Source organism: Pieris napi, chromosome 13, assembly GCF_905475465.1.
Source record: "Pieris napi chromosome 13, ilPieNapi1.2, whole genome shotgun sequence".
Classification (NCBI taxonomy): domain Eukaryota; kingdom Metazoa; phylum Arthropoda; class Insecta; order Lepidoptera; family Pieridae; genus Pieris; species Pieris napi.
In genome coordinates this window covers 9,994,692-10,018,532 of record NC_062246.1, presented here as the reverse complement: position 1 = coordinate 10,018,532, position 23,841 = coordinate 9,994,692, and the positions used below count along the sequence as shown (strand labels likewise).

General features: G+C 32.4%; 1 protein-coding gene across 1 annotated transcript; it reads right to left on the bottom strand.

Annotated features, from left to right (window-relative positions):
* Positions 1-361: 361 nt before the first annotated feature.
* On the bottom strand, positions 362-20,772 carry LOC125055619 (putative fatty acyl-CoA reductase CG5065). Its single transcript, XM_047658083.1, has 13 exons — positions 20,647-20,772; positions 11,208-11,287; positions 9,923-10,039; positions 9,444-9,601; positions 8,181-8,271; positions 7,523-7,668; positions 4,973-5,082; positions 4,332-4,415; positions 4,060-4,168; positions 3,594-3,670; positions 2,469-2,631; positions 1,352-1,609; positions 362-553 (listed from the first exon to the last, which is right to left on the bottom strand). The coding sequence occupies exons 2-13, from the start codon at positions 11,280-11,282 to the stop codon at positions 421-423; spliced, it is 1,521 nt and encodes a 506-aa protein (XP_047514039.1). The 5' UTR covers positions 11,283-11,287; positions 20,647-20,772; the 3' UTR covers positions 362-420.
* Positions 20,773-23,841: the final 3,069 nt, after the last annotated feature.

The window sequence follows — 23,841 nt, the reverse complement described above, 5'->3', positions numbered from 1 at the left end:
AAAAACTAGTAATTTATCTAAATCATTCGCTACCAGCCAAAAAATCATAACAAGTTGGTACGTTTTAAAAAATTTTGGTAAATATCTATCAGGTACTGGTGGGCAACCAGATGTCCTTTTAAAACAGCCAAATTACAGTAAGAAATGCAGATGACGCAGAGATGCAGTCACTACAGTAAACCGCTGATTGGTCAAATATGTGTTCGTGACCTTTAAGAGGTGAATGACCTCACCTTTAATTAAAGCTTACATTGCCCATAGTTTTCTAAAATAAATATTAATATGTATTATCAAAATTATATTGCTTTTATGCGAGGCTAAGATTTCTAAGATTTTTTTTCTAGAAAATAAAAATAACATATATACATACATATATATTTATACTTATTATCAAACATTAGTCTTGAAACGAACATTGATTTACGACAAAACCGCCCTCAACGATGAGTCTACGTAGGAGATAAGAGATGTGAACAGGTCCGAGTAAGAGTAAAGAAGATAGCAGAATAATCCCACGAAGAGGAGTTTCGTTATGATGTCCACCACGTAGCGGCTGGAATAAAGGAAGCTGTATTATTTATATTCAAATTAGTCATATTTTCAGTTATTGTATGATATATATTATAGTAAAGATATATAATCTTCCTTTTAGGGCATACTAGCTGGTGCCCCTGACTTCGTCTGCCCAGGATTAAAATAATATTTGTCCAAATGCTGTAGCGTGAAAGACATATTGTTTCTACTTTAAATACTAGAAGCGATAAAAGTTAATTTTCATTTAGGAATCAATTTATTACTACCAATTTTTATTGTAGTTATGGTTCACTATTTGGCTATAATGGTTTTCACATAAGGAAATGATATATACTTTCTTTTTGTTGCTACTTGACCTTTTTTGTAGGACTATTTAACATAAACATTATCATCATACATTAGATGTGTAACTAGCGGTTTTGGCAGCGCACGCCAGAATAGCTCGCAGATGGTCTATCTTTTTTTCCTACTTACTTGATATTTTGGACAATTCACAAAATATCTTCATAAATCTATCTATGCGTTTTTCTGATGTATATGCTATATTATTGTAGTTGTAGTTTTATTAAAATTCAGTGTTAGAATTGTGGCTATCAAATAATTAACACATATTTTGCAATAAAATTATATTGCGGGTATAAATTGAGATGTAAACTATCTTTTAAGTTAGATCAAACTGCACACGGTGTGCAAATATGAATGAAATCGGTTCGGTAGTTTAAGAGTCCATAGCGGACAAACAACGTGACACGTAATTTATATATATTAAGATTTCTAAAACTTGAAAATAAATCTTATATCCCAAATGTATACGTACATAGTATGCAACTTTCTAGCTCTTGGCAGAGTGCTAGGATCCTCTTTGCACACAAAATGCCTGGCTCCAAGCACATAGTCTTTTAAATACTCCTGCGTGTCCAATTTACTGACATCTATATAGAAGAGCTCTCTCTCTTCCTCACTCACACGGTTCATGAGCGAGAGGAAACGAGTGTTTTTAAAGCACCATTGCTTCGTTGTGTAGTATTGAAGAACGCCGAGGCCGTGGCCTATACGCTTTTGAACGTTTACCATACTAAAAATATAACACAAAGTATAATTAAGAAATAGGTAACATTAAAACGCGAAGCAGAGAAATTTTGTATTTTTAGTGTAAGAACGTATTTAACCTAAGAAGTAATAACAATAAATATTAAAAAGAAAATCAAAACTAAAAGTTTGGTCCCTGTGGCAGCGCTAAACGTACGCAGTATTTCCTCACTGTATTGCGATACTTATTCGTTGAGCCAGGAAAGTGCCAGCTCTGGGGTCACCGATACTATCTACCAGACGCCAACTTAAATTTTTAATAAGCGCCTGTGCACTTGAACCCCACGGCCCAAGAGTCTCCACCCCAAAGGGAACAAAATGGAAGTTGGAGGAAATACTCCTATATTTGTGCCGACCGTATATATTTATTAAATTTTTCAACCTTGTGCTTATTACAATTGGAAACTTGGTCAGCGACGAACTTTAAGCATCTTGTTTGAAACTAATTTTGTTTTTAGGAATTATTGTAATGAATATCGACGCTTGGATGAACGGAGAAATTGTGTTCCACTGTCACATTTCTGTATTTTTGTAAATAAATAAATAATTATCATAAAAACTAAACTAACAGGGACCAAACTTTTTAAATTGGTTTCTATTTTCTTTTTATTATTGCTATGTAGGTTAAGATAATTGTAAATACCGTATATTTGATTGTAATGATTACTAATAAACGTTAATAAAAACTAAACTAATCTGAAACCAGTTGCTTACTTTATGCACGCAAGATTTTGTTGCTGCATATTTAATATACCGTATTAAATTATGGATGCAGCGTATCACACACCAAAAACCAACTATATTTATATAAATAAGCGTCGTACTGTCATCAGTATAAAACTTACAAAGTTTTCTTTCCAAGTAAAAAGAGAAGTCCATCACATATGTACGCGGGTAGGATGTGGAAAAAGATGACGGCCAATTGATGGGTGAACCAATACGACTTGATAGTACCACCAGGGTACCACAAAGCTATGAGGAATGGGTACATGTTTACCCACTTTTCGCCTGGAAAAAATGAGCAGTTTCGTTTTTATCACACTTACAAATAAATAAAATCTCTGACAATACCAGTTCGAATACTATAGGGTCTCGTATATAGTTATATATACATAGACTGCAGTGTTGGCCTAGTGGTTTCTGTCATTTCAGGGGGTCGTAGGTTCAATTACCGGCTGTGCACCAGTGAACTTTCTGTCTATGAGCATTTCATTTAACAGTTGTTCTTAAGCGGGCCAAGGACCGCATGTTGCAGTCAAGACCGACTGCAACATGCGGTTTGCTCAGGAACTGCTCGAGTGGTCCGTGTATTGCGAATATGAATTTAGATCTTTGCAGATCGCCGTGCGGCGACCGCTTAGAGCAGTCGGTATCGGCTGCAACATGCGGTCCGTCTATGGCCCGCTTTACGGTGAATGAAAATATCGTAAGGAAACCGGTATACCATAGACGCAAGCACATGGTGCGTGTCAGGAACAGAAGATTGATTACCTTCTATTAGAAATGATCACGAAACAGATACATAAATCTGAGTCCTAGACCTACAAAGTAGCAAAATTATGACGGTTTCACTTCGATAGATTACAATCTACCGAATAATAATACGTTAAATTGTAAGCAGTGCGTTGAGGTTCACAATCTTTCGACAGTTCACAATCTCGCGAGATAGATTACAATCTAACGGTGTTTATAATTTTACGGTGACATATATATACATAGATTGAACGCTGAAAACTAAGTATAAGTTTAAATTCTTTACTGATCTAGTCCACTGGCTGTAAACTGTAAGCTCTGAGCCATACATTAATACTTCGTAAACTTTTTGATAATACTAGCAATACATTTGTATTGTTTGTGCTAAAAAAAATAAAATTTCACACTCGTTTATTATTACTAACCCAAATTTTAATTAAATTGTGCTAGAGCATGTTTTTCGTCTATTAAAACCTCCATCACAATATTTAACTTACCAGTCTCAATCACTTCCTTCCAAGTCATTTTTTGAACATCTGACAACGTGATATTGAAGAATTGGGCCTCCTTTGCTCTATAAATAAATAGATAATGTTAACTTAAATGTAACCTTAACTGACTTAAAATGTAAACTTAACTTAAATATTGGCGTTAGGTTGACGAGAAAACAATAAATAGTACTCAAAAAAATATATATAAAATCAAAGCAATAATTAACTTACTTATAAAGGCTCAACTTTGCTTATAAATTAATTAAACAAAAATTGGATTCATCCCTTGATACATTAAACGAGTTCAAATCGCTATACAAGTGTTAACAAAATACAAAAAAAACTGAAATAGGTATGGTATCTTTTAAAAAAGTTCTTTCGTCCCTTTCTGTCAAATTGTTTGATAAATATCTTGCATTAAACTAATTTATGAATAAGGAATTTGACAGCTTTAGCCAATGAACATACTAACTTGTCAAGCGCAGTGGCATATGCAATAAGTATACAGCCGTTTGCGACCACGTCGACTGGTATAGCATCGGCGGTGTATGACGGTTCGCAGTGCATAGTACGAATTACACCTGAAATAAAGACATAGATGAAACACAAATTCAATTGATATTTATTTTATTTTGAAAGGCAGAACGTAGACAGAATAAATCGAATTTTTACGAAATATGAATAGCCCTCGGGACTTTTAAAGAGATCCTTTTTCTGTAGTCTTAATATATAATTGACACCTACCTTTGCCACTGCCTATGAGAAGCCCAGTGGGACCATTCAGGTTGTCCACCCATCCTGGGAACGGCTCCTTCCACGCTGATGTAACTAAAATAAAAAAATATGTTAGTCTAAATAAATATTTAGGTCTATAAAATTCAATAAACCTCATGAAAAACCGTAACAAACGATTAAAATATGTTTAAAAACAGTTTGTTTGTGATCACTTAACACGACTGCAATAAAGCAATATAAAACATATAGTTTATTTGTAAATTATAAATAAAAACGTGAGCTTATAGTATTTTTATATATATGTTGGTTGCCGCCGGTTGTTTGTCTTAAAATAAACTATATTTTAATTAAAATAAAACGTATAATTTAATTACAGCTCAATGCTGCACACTTTTGGTTTCTCTGTTTACATTATATGTAAATTCTAAGTAACTTATGCCTATGTCCCACGGTCTTCATTACGGCGAGTATGTACAACTTGACACGGTGTAACCACTGGTACTTAGTATTAGTAGGACACATGACATGCGTTGAAGAAATAATTAAATGTGTACTGTTTTGCTTTTATTTCGTTGGTAATAAATCTGCGATAACATTAATTTAACGCCACCTAGTAGCACATAGCTGAACTAAATAGTTGAAATCCTTACCGATAGATGGCCGCCCGATAGCTATAGGGAATTTGCTGCCGTATTCCGCAACCAAGTCTTCTGTAATTGCTTTCGTGTAGGAATAAGTGTTTGGCTCAGATTCTATTATTCTAAAAAAATAAACAATATATTATATTATTGTGTTACGAATTAGCATCTACGTAAAATGTAATTTTTTATATTATTTAATAGGAGGCAAACGGGCAGGAGGCTCACCTGATGTTAAGTGATACCGCCGCCCATGGATACTCACATTGCCAGAAGGCTCGCCAGTGCGTTGCCGGCCTTTACATAGTTTATCATGCAACCGGCAGATTTTATTTTTTATAACTAAACCCGATATAACTTAACTTTATTTGGATATTCCGAAACTTAACCACAAAAAATGACCCAGCACATTAACCATTAAAAATGGTAATAATTACTTAACAAAAACCTGTTAGACTTGTATGTTATGATTGTTAATTGTCCGCTTCGGTTCTGGTTCGTTACAGGGCAGTAATTTGGGTAACACTCAATGTATTGTGCCTAAGCGTAAAAAAATATCTTTCTCACATACAAATAGAATTGAAAATTAATTCTCCCCAAATTAATGTACTTAAACTTAGTGCGCTTAAAGCAGTGTTGGCCTAGTGGCTTCAGCGTGCGACTCTCATCCCTTAGGTCTTAGGTTCGGTCCCCGGCTGAGCACCGATGGACTGTCTTACTATGCGCATTTAACATTCGATCGAACGGTGAAGGAAAACATCGTGAGGAAACCGGCATGTCTTAGACCAAAAAAGTCGACGTCGTGTGAGGCACAGGCTAATCTTCCATTGCCTACCTATTAGATTGAAAAATGATCATGAAACATATTCAGAAATCTGAGGCTTAGAACTAAAGAGGTTGTAGCGCCACTGATTTATTTTGTTTTAAACTTTGTCGTCTCTGAATCGTATCCTAACAGCTTAGAGATTTCTCTCTAAGACCTAGCGCGTTAATTATGAAATTCGCCAATGTTTCGGGTTTTATCTAACTACTAGCTGATCCGGCAAACGTCGTTTTGCCATGTTTATCATTTATGGTTATTGTGCCTCACTCGACATAGGTATAGTATGTCCCGGACTTTTTTGTAGATATTTATAAGATCTATAATTACTTAGAACATTTTATGGTTCTATCTTTAATAGTTTAGGCAGGGTACGCAAAATAAGTAACTTTTTTGGTTGATTTTTTACACCTTGTGTCCGAAAAACCCTAATATCTTACGGAACCCTATTTTTGTTCAAAATTAAATATAGCCTATATTACTCGTGTATAATGTAGCTTTCGAATGGTGAAAGAATTTTTAAAATCGGTCCAGTAGTTTATGAGCCTATTCATTACAATCAAACAAACAAACAAATAAACAAACAAAGTTTTCCTCTTTATAATATTAGTGTAGATGACACCAATTATGAGGATATTCATATTTTCCGCCTCACCAAAGAGGATGCGAGGAAGTATTGGAAGGGGCTGATTTTGTTTCAGCAGTAATTTGAACTATTAGATAAGTTAAATAACAGTTTTCTTTAGTGTTTTTTTAAATATATTTTTGTCTATTAATGAAATTTGAAAATCTAATATCTTAATTAACTTTTGAATTATCTCGCTGATAATATAACTTTATATTGGTGAAATTCTTAACTTCGTAGTTTATTTTACTGATTATTGTATTATACGGTGAAAGAAAACATTGTTTCTTTATGTAGATATAAATGTCTGTATAGTAAATGTACTAATTTTTCCTAGAGAAGGTTCCGTCGGAAAATTACTTTATTACTGCACAATTCCTTTAGTTTCTTCTCCCCTGGTACTCCTACCTACTTGTTTTCTGTTTCATATATATTGTATACTATTTTGGCTTCCTGTATTGTCTAAGTGTTTTGTTTTATAATATGTATATTAGCTGTAAGATTACTAATAATTAAATAAATAATTAATAAACGCTAATTGGAGGTCTTGTACTCTGATTCAATTATTGACGAGACCTTTTACAGACGAGAATCTTCTCACCTCTACATTGGTAATAATCCTTGACTAGTATAACAATAATACAATTTAACATAACTATAATAAAAACAGATAATAAGAATATATAATTATATTATGTAAATTTAAGCTCGCGTATTGCTCATATTCATTTTTGTATGTGTATTTTTTCTACCGAATTAGCGTTAGATGCTGTAATAATAGAAAATAAGGTAAAATATATTTAATAAATAATAGTCATATTTATGTCGAATTCCACATCGCGCGATCACAGTGCTACCATTGTAGACAGATAATATTAATCATAATGTATATTGATGTTATGTAATTATGTATTTTTCTTTTTTTGACCGACATAAGTGTCCATTGTGTTACCTATATGAATAATTGATTTTTGAATGTTAACTTTTTATGATAATAGATTATTATCATACTTAATTACTAGTACCTAAGTTACAAAAAGTTGCTTCGTATTAAATTGACTGTATAGATAAAAAGGAAATAAAATATAGATGATGTTTGTTTTCCAATATAACTTACTTCGGCTCAATATGTTTCAGAGTTTCGTCATCCATCCATTCTACTATATCCATGATTTTCCGAGGTTTATGAACAGCTGGATAAAGTCGTTCGTCCAATTCATCCAGGTCACATCGGCAGTAGGCAGTAGACAGGTGAACGAAAGCCTATAAAATATTTATATATAATCAATCAAAACCTGAAACAAAACTGAAAGGATATTGTGTGATATTGCATTCGAATAATTACGTAGCTTTGTTTAATATTGACCATAATTTCGTAAATTCGTAAGATATACGATATGTTAACATAATCTGCATAATATACTATTTCTATTACAAATCTAATATTAATTTGAAAATCTCGTAAATACTCAATGGGCAGACAATTATGTTATAATATATTATACTAGTGGACCCGACAGACGTTGTCCTGCATGATATTTCAAGCGATTAGTAAAGCAAAGTATGAAAGTACCGACTGCAGCGTCATCTGGCGGGCTGATTTGTGAATCTAAACCATTCCCAGATCCCCTTGAACACACATAAAAAATTTCATCAAAATCGGTCCAGTCGTTTGAGAGAAGTTCAGTGACATACACACTCACAGAAGAATTATATATATAAAGATTAACAATCAAACAGAGGACAAACAAATAACAGACTTAAAGGTTACTCACTTCCAAATTATCCATGGTTTCAGCTAAATTTAACACTCGCAATGTTCCCGTGGTGTTCATATGCACCGCATCTTTTAGTTTCTGATCAAATCTACAAAGTACGGAATATTTATAAATAAACATATAAATATATAAAAACAATCTAATATATAAAATTCTCCTGTCACAATGTTCGTTCCAATACTCCTCCGAAACGGCTCGTCCGATTCGTATGAATTTTTTTTTTCATATTCAGTAAGTCTGGGAATCGGACAACATCTATTTTTCATCCCCTTAAATGTTAAGGGCGGTCCCACCCCTAAATTTTTATTTTTTAGAAAAAACTTTTTGTTTCTATTTTTTTATGATAAAACAAAAGAATATAATTGTCACCGCTCTGCGATCAACCCCTATTTTTTATTTGTTAATAAATCTTATGACTTGAACTCTGAGGTTTATGTAGAGAAAAGTTCACAGAAAAACCTAAAAAGTTTTCATTCCAGAAAACCGAATAGTCTCCGGGGTAGCATAGCAAAATGTTCCATGTTGGTATGTACTAAAAAGGTAGGCTAAGGAAAATCAAATTAAGGAGAAACGAAGTTCGCGGGGGCAGCTAGAAATATATAAAAAAAATAACTTAATTATAATGAATTAATCAAGTGACGTTAATTTAAAATTCAAGAAACAATGAATTTCATTTTGTATTAAAGAACGATTAGAGGACGATTTTCGTTTTTATTTAACAGTGACAAAAACCTCCTTTTATATTTTATTGTTGTTAAAAGTATTTCACGTTGAAATGGCCGAATCGTTAATGAAAATTACACAATATAGATGGTTTTTTCTGGAAATTAACTTTTAACTTAACTTTTCCCATCTGTCTTATCTTAACTGGCATTTTTTACAATAGGCACTGAGATATCAATTAAATTAAAAGGTAGGTACCTAATTTTATTTTGCTACTAGCTGCCCCCGCGAACTTCGTTTCTCCTTAATGATTTTTCTCTATATAAACCTCAGAGTTCAAGTTATAAGTTCTTTATGTATTTATGTTTAAAAAAATAAAAACAAAAAATTTTGTCTAAAAAATAAAAATAAATATTTAGGGGTTTAAAGATAGATAGTAGCAGATTCTCAGATTTACTGTATATGCTTAAAAATTTTCATAAGAATCGGTCGAGCCGTTTCGGAGGAGTATGGGAACGAATATTGTGACACGAGAATTTTATATATTAGATTTCGCTACTCCGTGTTATATAGGACGGACTGTATCTTCTATCTTACCGAACACATGCCGCGCTGTGAAATATAATTTGACAGTTCCTCTGCAACTCTTGCTTGTCATCGTTTGACAGGCCCAGTTCCTCCTCCAAAATGTCACCAGAAATGAATTTCAGCTTGCTGAAGATTGACGGATTCTTCTTTTGGAGTAGTTCAAAAACCTAGAAATTAACGTCATTGGTTAATGACAGAATCTAATTTTAAATGGGTTGATATCGCCATTATGATAAGATACAATATATTTGAAAATCTAATATCTTAATTAACTTTTGAATTATCTCGCTGATAATATAGTTAGTTTATATTGGTGAAGTTATTTAAAAAATTGGTAATTAAAAAAACATTTCCTCTTAAATTCTTAGATTACTTTACTGATAATTATGTTATACGGTGAATGAAAACATTGTTTCTTTATGTAGATATAAATGTCTGTATAGAAAATGTACTAATTATTCCTAGAGAAGCTTCCGTCGGAAAATTACTTTATTACTGCACAACTCCTTTAGTCTCTCCTCCCCTGGTACTCCTTTCTTCTGTCTCAAGAGAATATATATTACTTTCAGATCGGAACAGTCGCGGAGCAGCTTCTCCACTAGGACCTGGAAATAATTATTTTCACACATTGTAGAATTGTTTTTATTTACTCTATAATACGTTGAAGGTATCGAACAAATAAATACGACGTTGATTGCCGTATATGAGATTGTGGAGTGGTATAATTTTTTTTTTTTTTAATAGTGGTATTTTTGGAACGAAGTTCCTTATCGCGCGTTGTGAAAGGGGGCTAGACGGAAAAAATTCTTACGAAAAGTTGTCACGACACTTTTTTGCTATTTGCTATTGAAATACATCGGTTCTCGTCCGATCACCGAAGTTAAGCAACATCGGGTGTGGTCAGTACTTGGATGGGTGACCGCCTGGGAACACCTCGTAATGTTGTTTTTTTTTTCGCAGCGATAAGTGAAAATTATTTTTGGAATCACTTAACTAAATTAGTCGTAGTAAATGTACACCAGAATCCCTTTACAATAATAATTGCGGGGTCCCTAGTTTCCTTGCAATTTTTTTCAATACAATACCTTTAATAAATAAAAAAACAATGTTTTAGGAAAATGTCATAAATTTCTGCAAATTCAAAAATTAGTGAACTAATATCACAACGAGAACAGCTTATACAAGGAGATGAACCAGATGAGACTAAATTAAAATATCTGAACCACGAAACACAAAATATGCTTATTAATTGTGCCACTTAATTTATATTTTGGTTATTTTACTATTTAATCGCTGCGTAGCACAACGACATCATCCTTCTTCCTCTTTTAGATTCCTGGTCTCTTTAAACTTTAATAGACGATGAAATATAAGATTGGTGTCGAGAAAATCTATCATACTGTTATGATACCAATTAACATATAAATTCATCGAAAGGCACTTCGTTCCATCCGGGTGTCCCTTGACACCTCTCAAGTTTTTTTTTATAAGAATTGATGTCTTGTTATATTCGCGTAAAGTTTGTGATTTTGGGATATGCTATATGTGGGGGGAATTTCGTTAAATTTTTAATTTACAGTTTATTTATAAAGCGTTATTTGAGTTGTTTGTTTTAGTTTTAGGAAACGCCCTTAGATAAGTGTAATTTGTTTTATTTCAGTTAAAAAACAAGTTATAAACTCACTTTTTAATTAAAGTTATTAAAATGTTTTTATAAACTTCGATATATCTATTATATTATTTTTTTAAATTTTACACTGTTTTGACACAAACCTTCCCAACAAATCCTGTAGCTCCAGTTATCAAAATCGACTTGTCCTTGTAGAACTCACGGACAGAGGGTGTCATTTTGCCTGAAATATAAAAAAAATATACACATTATTTTGATTTAAATCTTTTCTTTGTCAAAAAAGACCCCAAATAATTTATTATTATAATCTAATTCATTTTACCTTATGAAAATCTTTATTTTGTAATCCTACAGCTAACAGAACTATACACTAAAATATAGCGAAAGATGGAAAACATAATATGTTCAAAATGGTTCAAACATGTAAATGTTACAGGGGAAAAAACAATAAAAATTATTCAATACTAAGGAATAGTAATAATAATAATAATAAAGTGAGGATAAGTACGTGAAGGTATGTATGTATGCTCATGATGTAGGTGATTTTGCGTTATGGATATTCTTAACATTTCTAACCATATTCCGCGATAGCTTAAACAAGTCAAGGCTTAAATATTGGTCGTTGTACGTCCGGGCTGCGCGATATTTAAATAATTTAAAAATTGAGTCTTTAGTATTGGCACTGTATATGTACTATATATTAGTTTTTATTTCTAAGTATATCACAAACTAAATGTAATGTTAAATGTTAAATAAATGAATCCACTAATGGCAATGAAAAAAAAATTAAAAAAATATTATGTTATTAAGTTATTGAAGACTTGGGAAGCCTGACACAGGTTTTTTGTGTTACACAGCATTGTTATAATGAATACACACTTTTTTATGCCAAGTGCGTAAGTGTTAGTTACTATGGTTACTGAGATAAAGATTCAGATATGACTTAGTGCTAAGTTCAATATATTTTGACAGTCGAAAGTTATACTTAGTGTTTGTCCCTGAATATTACCCATTCACAGGTGTTAACAGTTACTCAAGCAAGTATGTTTTTAATGTTTTAAAACAAGTTCAAACATCCAATTAAAGCCCTATAAAGCATTTTTACTAAACAGCAAATGAATTCGCGTGCGCAGCCATTGTTTTTAATTTTAAAAATTGTTTTTTCATTATTATACTACTAAATTATTTCAAAAGATTCTCGGTAATTTTTCAATATTACCTATCTCTAGTTTAGGTTGTTTTATTAATCAATTTAGCGACTACATGATTTATTAAGTAAAGAATTTCCAAAGTCCAGCAATTCCGGTCTATTATGCTCTGTATATCAATGCATCGAGGGCAGTGACATAGCATATTGCATTATGATAAGATATTTACATGAAACAAAAGCCCTGTGAACTTTTCAAGGTCAATGATATCTTACATAATACAATGTTTCACAACGATGTTGGATTTTATAATTAATTAAATACTTCATTAATTAAGTAACATAATATAATAACTAAAATATATTATTAAAAGAAGTCCCTTTAGGCATTTTTAGACTTATTCCTTGTCTGAGGTAGCTGCCAGCTCTTCGGTCTCCTGTGATGTCGACTAACCTTTTAGGTATTTCCTTAAAAAGCCTTATAGCGCTAGGACCCCACGGACCAAGGGTCTCGACACCGAATGGGACAAAACCATATTCGGAGCCTAGACCCCTGTATTTATGCTTTAGCATTTACAGCCGCTTCACATGCCGCACCAGCTCTGTTGTTGGTTTCATGTAGATGGGAAGGGGTCAGCGTGTCTGAACAGGTTGCACCCGGCCCATCTTCCATGGAATAAAACTCAAACCGTCCAGTCTCTTGCTATCATCTCTTGCAATACCAGTAGACTTGGTACGTTGATGGTGGCAAGTGACCGGTATAAGATATCGTTAAGTGCGGCATGTCTCGAGAAGCGGCCTGACACGCTTTTAGAAAGACAGTCCGTGAAGTTCTAGCTGGTCTACATCACTGCATGGACAAAAAATACAATATTTATATAGTAATATTCATATTCCTTGCTTGTTATTTTCGATTCGAATGTATCCATCAAAATTGTATTCGTTTTAAAATACTCGTATTAGTATCAGTATATTGCTTGCTACTTGTGTAAGAGAAAATGGCTTGGCCTATTTTTAATACACAATATGTGAGACTGAAAGAACGGGTTTATTTTGAAAATAATAATACTATTTTAGCCGGGGCCGTATCTCGCGAGACGTGCAACACAAATGTTTTTATTTTATGTACAACTTACTTACTCAGAATAAAATATAAGATATGGAAAAAATCTCTAGTCACTATAACAAGGGACCGAAAATAAAATATATAGTATGTACAAATAACAAGATTTTGTATATAAATCATAATTAATTTTAGTAGGTCATTAATGGGTTTTTTATTACTATTTTGCTTCAATATCTACAGTATATATAGTACGTCAAAATTGAAATCCATCCTGTACACCCGTTACGCCAGTAGCCGAAGCAAATGGTCGAAATATTTTAGCAATACATTACGACATGCAATTATTGATTGGAAGCAACGCCGGATTGTTGCATTACCGACAATAACCGACGTTTAATATTCAATACTGTTACATATAAAATGAAACCGAATTTACCAAATTTAAAAAATATCGTAAACGTCATTCATTTGTTTAATAGGTACATTTAATAAAGTATCGTTGAAGCGGGCGACTGCATCAAATTAAATAAATTCGTGTTTATATCCGATAAGTTTTATTTAAAAAATTGGTTTACGTATACCAAAGACAACATGCCTATATGTTATAATTTTTGATTTATTATTGCATGTTACATCAAGCAACGCAAAGTAACTAAAAAACAAATGCGAGCAAGTACATTAAAAGATAAAATAGTATCTATAAATTTAGTTTTGTTTTATATAATAGGGCAAATGGGCAGGAAGCTCGCCTGATGTTAAACCTAGATGACTCGTAAGTGCGTTGCCGGTCTTTTAAGAAGTGGTACGCTCTTTTGTAGTGTTTCAGATCTACTTCAGTGGGCAGCTGGTACCATATAGTGGTCGTGCGCGCTGCGCTCAGTGGTGTAACAACGGACTTCGAGGTGATACGGGTGGAATTTTTGAAGTGAAACTTCTTTAGGCGCATGAGGATAAAATTTTTACGGATGAAACGCAATAATAATAATATTTGCGTCACGAAGATGCACAGCGTTTTTGTCGAAGAAAATCAAGAGAGCGATTGAGAGAGAGTGAGAAGGGCGAATTACCTTATAGAAATTCTATTTTTAAAAATAAAATTTCGTGAAGAATTTTTTTGAAATATTAGTATTTTATATTTTATGCAAAATAATTTATTGAAATCTCAAACGACGAATTGTAAATTAAAATGCCACGTATTTTTATTAACGAACAAATAAATTAAAATTATATTATATAAATAAATTAAATTCCTAACATATCTTCCTTTTTTCCTCCCTCTAAGTCTCGGAAATCTAAAGTATTAGATTTGTATAGAGATGACTTAAATATTAGTTTGCCAAACAAGTTTCACTTCTGACATGTGTACTTATAGACCAGTGCAGATAGCCTTCAAAATAAATAAAAAGTGAAAAAAATTACAGTAGGATGAAACCCATTAGAAAAGCAGGGGAATATGATCAAAATGAAAGGAAAAATAAATTACGGTCGATCTGAGGTCGGGAAGGGGTAGGGGGGGGAGGTTTAAGGGTAAAAAACGGTTTATCTCGATTTCCGGCAAAACTAAAAGTCCTATCGAAGAAAGTTAAATGGCAAAGTTGTAGGTAATAAAAAGATCCAAAACTTTTGTATTCACACATTTTTCACATAACCTCAAAATTGGTGTGAAAAATTCAAAAAACCAAGTTTTTGGTTTTTTATTTTTATCTTTTACAAAAATTTATTTTTTTAAACGAAATTTGGTGAAAACTTACCTTATTATGTCCCAAATATACTGTAATTTATTTGATTAAAAATATTTATTTTTTCACCTTATTTTGAATTAATATCGAAAAAACACCCTAATTTTCAATCGAAAATTCTGACGTCAAAATTTCAGCTTTTTTCAAAAAGTTGGTGTGCTTTCAGTTCGTTGAAATCTCTACTTTCCTATGGTAAAAAAATATATATATATATTACCATAGTAAATCTTCTCAGAAAACGCAAAAAATCGTATGCAGTAACGCCCAGACCTGTCATCCCCTTCCTTAGTTCTCTATGAAATACGAAAATTTTAGCTCATCTAAAGGCTAAAAAATTTTTTTAGGTCACTCAGGTATATATAAGTTATCTTAAAATAGTAATAAATAGGCATCTAATTATAATTTAAAGAAGATTCATAGAGAAGTAGGGAAGGGTATGACGGGTCTGGGCGTTACTGCATACGATGTTTTGCATTTTCTGAGAAGATTTACTATGGTAATATATATATATTTTTTTACCATAGGAAAGTAGAGATTTCAATGAACTAAAAGCACACCAACTTTTTGAAAAAAGCTGAAATTTTGACGTCAGAATTTTCGATTGAAAATTAGGGTGTTTTTTCGATATTAATTCAAAATAAGGTGAAAAAATAAATATTTTTAATCAAATAAATTACAGTATATTTGGGACATAATAAGGTAAGTTTTCACCAAATTTCGTTTAAAAAAATAAATTTTTGTAAAAGATAAAAATAAAAAACCAAAAACTTGGTTTTTTGAATTTTTCACACCAATTTTGAGGTTATGTGAAAAATGTGTAAATACAAAAGTTTTAGATCTTTTTATTACCTACAACTTTGCCATTTAACTTTCTTCGATAGGACTTTTAGTTTTGCCGGAAATCGAGATAAACCGTTTTTTACCCTTAAACCTCCCCCCCCTACCCCTTCCCGACCTCAGATCGACCGTAATTTATTTTTCCTTTCATTTTGATCATATTCCCCTGCTTTTCTAATGGGTTTCATCCTACTGTAATTTTTTTTGGTTTCAAAAATTATCGGCACTGGTCTATTAGTACGCACGCATTTTTTTATTATGCCTTGAAGAAGATGATGAAACTCAGATGCAGGCATTAATCTGAACAACTCCTCTGAATACTCTCCATGGTAAATGGAGTAGTTATTTTATCCATGGAAAAGGCCAATGACGCGTTAAGTACTTTATAAAGGACTAGACAAAGCTATAGAGTCAAGGTGTCAACATATTTTACAAACTATGCCGAGTTTAAAATGTTATTGGGCCCAAGCAAAAGTATAGCTTAGCTATATATAGTCTAGCTAAGAGTAGATTACGTACTTTTAGTCGCTAATTTAAAAGTAAAACATAACTTTTCCTTACATTGCCTCAGGTTTTTTTAATGCAACGAAGTGTTAATGCGTTTAACGAATTTTGACCTATTGGTCATAAGACGAAATCGTTTGCTATATATAGATACTGTTGGCCAATCTTAAACAATCATTTGTAGATGTATATTAGTAACTTTTAAACTAATATTACATAATGGTACGGGGTGCTACTTGTGTGGACACGTTGGCCCCGTCTCACCTCTCTTGGACAAGCAAAGAAGCTGGGGCAGCCGCAGATCAGGCGGAAAATAATAAACGGCTCAAATAAAAGAGTCTTTCCTCCAACTTCGTTTTTGTTCCCTTAAGAGTAAAGACTCTTAGACTCGTGGGGTTCAAGTGCACAAGCGCTAATTAAAGATTTAAGTTGGCGCCTGGTAGATAGTACCGGTGACGCCAGAGCTAGCAGTTTCCTGGCTCAACGAATAAGTATCGCAATACAGCAAGGAAATGCTGCCAGCATTAAAGGTACACTGCCACAGCGGCAAACTTTTTAAATTTGTTGAAGTGAAACTTCTTTATCGGCGTTGGAAAAAAAATTACTTCACGTGACGTCGTCACATTTTTCCGTTACGCGCCATCTTTGTTCTCTTGTCCTGCGATTTCGGATCCAGTTTATTGATTAGTTGCAAGATTTGATGTTTGTGAAGTTTGCCTACCTCTGAAAACTAACTAACGTACTGTTATTTATATTGGATAATTTTTTCACGTTATATTTAATTAATATTGCAGTATTGTTTAGTTATAAATAGAAATTATGCTTTTAAATCATTATTATTTATGTCCCAAACCGTGTAGTGCGTTCATAAAATGAATAAAATTTATATTAAAAACAAAAATATATAGTAACGATAACAATGATAGTAATAATTATATTACAATTAATGAAATTCTGTAATAATCTTAGTAGTAATAAGGTAGAATGAAATAATTGTATTATTTGTATTCTATTTATTTATTCTATTCTATCTATGTCTATGATAATAAAAGCCTTTTTTTAAACTTTATCTAAGTTAACTTTATTTAACCAATTTCTGTAAAGTTGCATATAGTAGATAATTTTTCGTAAAATAAGGTCATAAAGAAGTTTCACTTCTTACGTGTGTACACTAGTACACACATACATTTTTTTATTATTTTTATTATTACTATGAAGATTAAGAAACTTGTTGATACGGTATTTTTTTATTGTTATGGTTACTAATAAACATAACATTACATAATTATATTTGTCATACTAAAAAGTTATGTCACAATAATTTTGATTCCAGAAAATTAAAATACCATCACCGACGCTAAAATGTATCTATTCCGCTCATTACGCACCTATATCATTAAACATGCATTAGTTGAAATTCTAATTTAATTACTATAATATAATTACAATTATTTCGGTCATAGTACTAGATAAACGATCCAACAATTAAAAAGTTATCAACGATTTACGAAATTTGATAAGAACTCTTCACTTATATTTATTTAGTTAGATAACCAGCAGTTATAATATATAAATAGTAGTAAAAATTACATATAAATTGGTCTTTGCATTGATTACTAAATGCTTTGACAATATACCCTTCAGAATTTTGTTATCAATCATATGCATGCTTTTCCCGAGAGTAGTTGTTTGAGTTTGAGTTGAGTTGTTGAGTTTGTTGTTTACACATCTGCCTTGCGATTCTGTTACTCACTTTTCGAACTCTCACAGCGGTTTTCACAGCGGCGGTCGCGCTCAAATCAGTCGTGAAGCAGTCATTTTATGATTTAGCATTCTGATAAGGTCCCTCCGTGTAGTTTATTGTTTATCAGAATGCCATATCATAAAATGACTGCTTTACGACTGATTTGAGCGCGACCGCCGCTCTGAAAACCGCTGTGAGAGTTCGAAAAGTAAGTTACAGAATCGCAGGGCTGTACAAGATGCAATTTTCAGACAACCACGGAGATACTTTTTTTATGAATGTTCGTTCAAGTTTCACAGGAAGAATAAATAAGCAGACTTTCTCTTCGATCTATTCAATAAAAGAATCATCTGTCTTATTACTGTCGACTTATAAAACATACTTTTTTAAAGGATTCGTTTATTACCTGTTATTGTATGCTAAATCTTCTATGGCGTAGAAGAATAAAGATTATTGTAAAATTAATTTGGACAGCCGTAATTTTGTATGTATTTTTGAAGTTATACTTCTTTAGGCGCGTTATGAAAAATTAATGAGAGTGAAATTTTACGATTCGCGCGCACCTGAGACACAAAGTTGTCAGTGTGATATAGCGTGCGCGAGCGAGATGGGAATAAGACAATCTACAAGTAAAAAGAAATAGAATATGCGTGAAGTTAGCAGCTATGCCAAGAATTTTGAATGACCATAATGACATTTACCTTTTAAACAAATAAAGGAGTTTTAACTATTTTTTCAAAGAAATTTAGCAATGCTTTTTCACAAAGACCTATTTACATAGTTAGTTACTTAGTTAAAAGGTTATGAAACATACCAAGTTATTAAATTGAATGAATAATATAATAAAATAAAAAAATAATAATAATAATTGTTATTAATATTAATTCTAAATATTAAAATATAAATAATATAATAATATAAATATTAAAATACTAAATATTATTAAATTGTTTACGTTAAATATCAATTAATTATATTTAAAAAAAATAATGAAAGCCAAAGAAGTATAACTTCTTACGCGCGTACATAAGTACACGCACCCGTTTTTTTTTCGGACATAAGGTTAACTGTCAAAGGCGTAAACAATAGGTTAACTTAAAGCTAAACACATATTCACGGGAATGACGAAACTTACGAAATCCTTTGCCATGACGTGCGTAAAAGTACTAAGATCAAATAAAATTCGAAGAAATAAATGTTAATCTTATGCATTAAGACTATGTTTAACAATTGACAATGTAATGACTAATGTTAACGATGACAATTTAACCTCAGACTAGCAAACAGTTGCGTCATGACAAACAAAAAATTTACAAATAATTTTTTCTTTACTTCTAACAAGGACGAAACTTATATAAGGAAAAAACTTTTATGAAGAGATTTCACTATTAAACCAAGAAATATATTTTAAATATACCTTTAAATTTTTGTAATATAATAATAACAAGGTTATTTCCCCGCAGTTTCCGCGTCAAATATTAACCATTGTTATTAAATATTATTATAAAGTGTTGTTTGATGATTTGCTATTTTAAAAGAGTACCGAGAGTTTTTTACGCCGGCTTTTTCTCTCGGCCTACACCCTCTGTCTTCTTTGCCGATGAGTAGGGATGCCTACAAATTCAAATTTAATGACGTGGAATAAGTGATACATGTATCTTATGTTCCATAATAAACATATTTTATTTATTTTTATTTTTATCATTATTTTCTTGCCATTAAGCCATTTATTGTAATTAAATGTTTTGTTCAGTAATAGTTATGAATGTCGTATTTATTTGTATAATATTTATTTATTTATTTATTTATAAAAACACTCCTGCCCTAACAGGCGACCCTAAAGTGACCAGAGTGTACAATAACAGACGAAACACAAAAAGCAAACATACAACATTAACTTTTGTCAGTTCACTCAACGGACAATGAAAAGGGTCCGTTAACCTATGTAATTCGTTAAATAAATTAATAGTTCATAACCTTCGCTATAATGCATTATTTTAGAACAAAATTTATTAGTATAAAGGTTTTAGTGAGTCAGTCTGTTTTTTTAGAACTTTTTGAGTGGAACTGTAATTTTGTGTTACTGTTAATAAAGATTTTTTATTAGTTTTTGCAACAAATCTTATTGATTAGGAGAGCATCAATAAGAGTCTTGTTATTTACATATTACAGGCTGATAATCTAGCTTTATTTTGAAGCAATTTGCATTATTAGTTCACTAATATTATCTATATCATTAATCATACAGGTAGGTACACATAGGATTTTTGTTTGTCTGTATAATGTAAGATTATTTAGAAGATATTTTTTATAGAAAAATTCAGTCGCTTTAGTCGTAAAAAAATGAATTTAATTAAACAAGTGTAAAATCGTAAATATGAAAAGTCGAGAGTTTAATATACATATATAACAATATCAAGTCTCTTACATATATTCCAACTAAATTAAGTTTAATAAAGCGATAAAATAGAAAAATTATATTGTCAAATTTACAAATTAATTAATGCTTTTTAAAAACAATACAAAATATTGATAAATAACATACCCGAATTTCCGTCCACTCGACACGTGATGGCGCTCAAATCAACACGTGTTACACTCAACGAGGTTCAAACAAGAGTGACCGACCGTAAACATAGATAATGCTAAAATATTCGATAAATTAATATTTAGTAGCGAAACATCCGTTACGTTATACTAAATGTACGATCGCTAGACAATTGTTTAAATATTTTTTTGTATTAATAATAAACTTTATTAACAAACAAAATATGGGAGACCCTGTGTGGAACTAGAATACAGGTAATTAAAAGGTATACACGCGAAATTTCTTTGAAGTAATTTTCTCATACCACTGCGTTATTAATGTTCATTAATTTATCATAAAAACTAAATCACTCTAATTGCAGTCGTTTCACTAAAGTACTCTTTCGTCTATTCCTGTCAAAATGGTGTTTACGCCGTAATGAAGAGAGAAAATTAAAAATAATAATACAATAAATACATTTAACAAATATGATTGCTAAAGCAGAATGCCCTTAGACTCGGCATCATTTCCTTTTAATTATGATAATGTATGATAGATTACAGAATATTTTTGTAGTTGGATTTTAATCTGTGAGTTGTGACGCAACGAATCTTTTTTCGAAGTGGCATTCATTGTTTGCTAATCCCCGAATAAGACCTGCTTAGTAAAGTGTGGCATAGACGAACGAAAATAAAATAAAAATATTATATAAATCTAATAGATAAAATGCTCGTGTCTCAATGTTCGTTAATCGTTCCCATAATCCCCCGAAACGTCTCGATCGATTCTAATGAAATTTTTTATGCATATTCAGTCTGTGAATCGGCTACTATCTATCTTTCAAACCCCTAGGCCCTAAGTGATGAGGAGTGTCCACCCCAATATTTTTTTAAATTTTTTAGACAACATTTTTTAGTTTTATTTTTTTTATGATACAACATACAAAAATACATACAATCATTAATTTTTAACTACCTCTACGATCAACCCCTATTATTTTTTTGTTGGTTTAGAACTTATAACTTGAACTTTGAGGTTTATATAGAGAAAAATCACAGAAAAACCTAAAAAGTTTTCATTCTGGAAAACCGAACCGTCTCTGGAGTAGCATAGCAAAATGTTCTATGTTGGCATGTACTAAAAAGGTAGGATAGGCATTAAGGAGAAACGAAGTTCGCGGGGGTAGCTAGTGTAGGTATAAAATACTACTTGGACTTGACAGGTCCACTCAATCTGTGTGGTTCTTTCCTCAAAAGACCATTTCAGACTGCAATCTACATGGTCTTCACATAATCTTGTTATGTCTGGACTTTAAAAGAGACTGTGAGCTCTGAGTTTGTTTCGGCGTTTCTTCTCAGAGTAGTCAGATAGTAAACGTCGATCTCATCTAGTTTAAAAAAAAATGTTTGGCGTGTAAAAGTGTTTGTAAAAACCTACTTACAGAAATAAATCATTTATCTACTAAACAATGTTGGCCTTGTGGCTTCAGCGTGCGACTGCACTACTGAACTTTCTTTCTATGTGCGCATTTAACATTCGCTCGAATGGTGAAGAAAACATCGTGAGGAAACCGGCTTGTCTTAGACCCAAAAAGTCAACTGCGTGTGTCAGGCCTATTTGATTGATCATGAACAGATACAGAAATCTGAGGCCCAGACCTAAAAAGGTAGCGCCACTGGTTTTTTTGCCAATCGATTTCTCTTTAATATTGAGTTCTTGTACGTACCTAATGTTACAACAAAAAACGCTTTACGCAAATTGCGTAAAAAATGACAAATGACAATTAAAACCGCCCAAATCTATTCATACGTCATGTTATGATGTTACATCATTGTATGAATAACAACAATAATAATCAACGTTTTGCAATAATATTAAATAATTAACACAGCCAGTGGCGTAACAATAGGGCAGGGCTGGCAAAATGCCACGGGCCCCCGACCCAAGTGGGCCCCTGCCCAAGAGATATTATGTTGTATGGATGAATGTGAAGTCTCCAATACGCATTGGGCTAACGTGGGGACTACAGACCATTTCCTCTCGCCTAAGAAAGGAGGCCTATGCCCATTAGTCGGAATTGAGTACGATGAAAATCCCGAAGTTTAATAAAATTAAACTAGTAGGGACGATTTTTACTGATAGGGCCCCATCAAAAGAATTGCCACGAATGAAGATGTGCCACGGGCCCCAGATGGTATTGTTAATTGAATATCTAATAACCCATTAAGATTCAAGTGAATCCAAAAACACAATGATAGAACTTCTTACGTGAACTCCTTTGCGCCGACCGATACTTATTGAATACTTGCAATCGAATGTTAACAGAATATATTTAATCAGGCGTTAGGTTTTCTAATAAGTAATAATAATTCACAAGTTATCAAATGATTATTTCTTTGCATTAAAAAAAATTCTGAAAAATTTAAGTAATTAAGTGGTAGCAATGAAGATATTTCAGATTCCAGTAGTTTTCCGTATTGTTGATTCCGATTATATACTTTTTGTGATTGGTTGAAATTAATTAACATTATAAGTTAAGCCAGGGTGACTTCGTTTACCTAACTTACCTAACCTACCTACCTACCTACCTTCGGATCTGTCGCTTCCCATCATAGTGAAAGCTATGCTGGAGGCCCATAGAACACTTTAAAAGCATGCAGTGAGGCCGTCATAAGACCTAAAGAGAACGAGGAGAGGATTCGGGAGTGTAGCCAAGAAGCCGACTCTTAACGCAAAAGAAGGTGAGGTTGATGACGACGCGACTCCACGAGCAGACGCTCTGACGGTGCACGGATTAAGGGAAATACCTTACGGGATATAGCAGCATATGGGGCCGTTTTTTTTTTAAATTGCTAGTGAGCCTACCTCCCCTTACGGCGACTTACGTGCCGGGGCCAAGGAAGCTAAGCTAAAATGAGCTAGGCATGTCTAGTGTTTATTAGTTTTTTTAAAGAAAATTACAAATTACATTGGACGTGGGTTAGGTGGTTAAGGGTTAGTTTTGCTGTTAGATACAATTCCTTTCCCTCAACCGCCTGGGCAGTCCGCGTCTTATATTAAGTAAACAAAAAAATTGTAGGTAATTTGTTGACAGTTAGGTATATTGTTCTTATGTACAGTGATTACAGTTGAATATAAAACTAAATTAAATTGGGATAAGCTTTAATAAATTATATTTATACTTATACAGGTATGTAGAATTGGCATATGGGC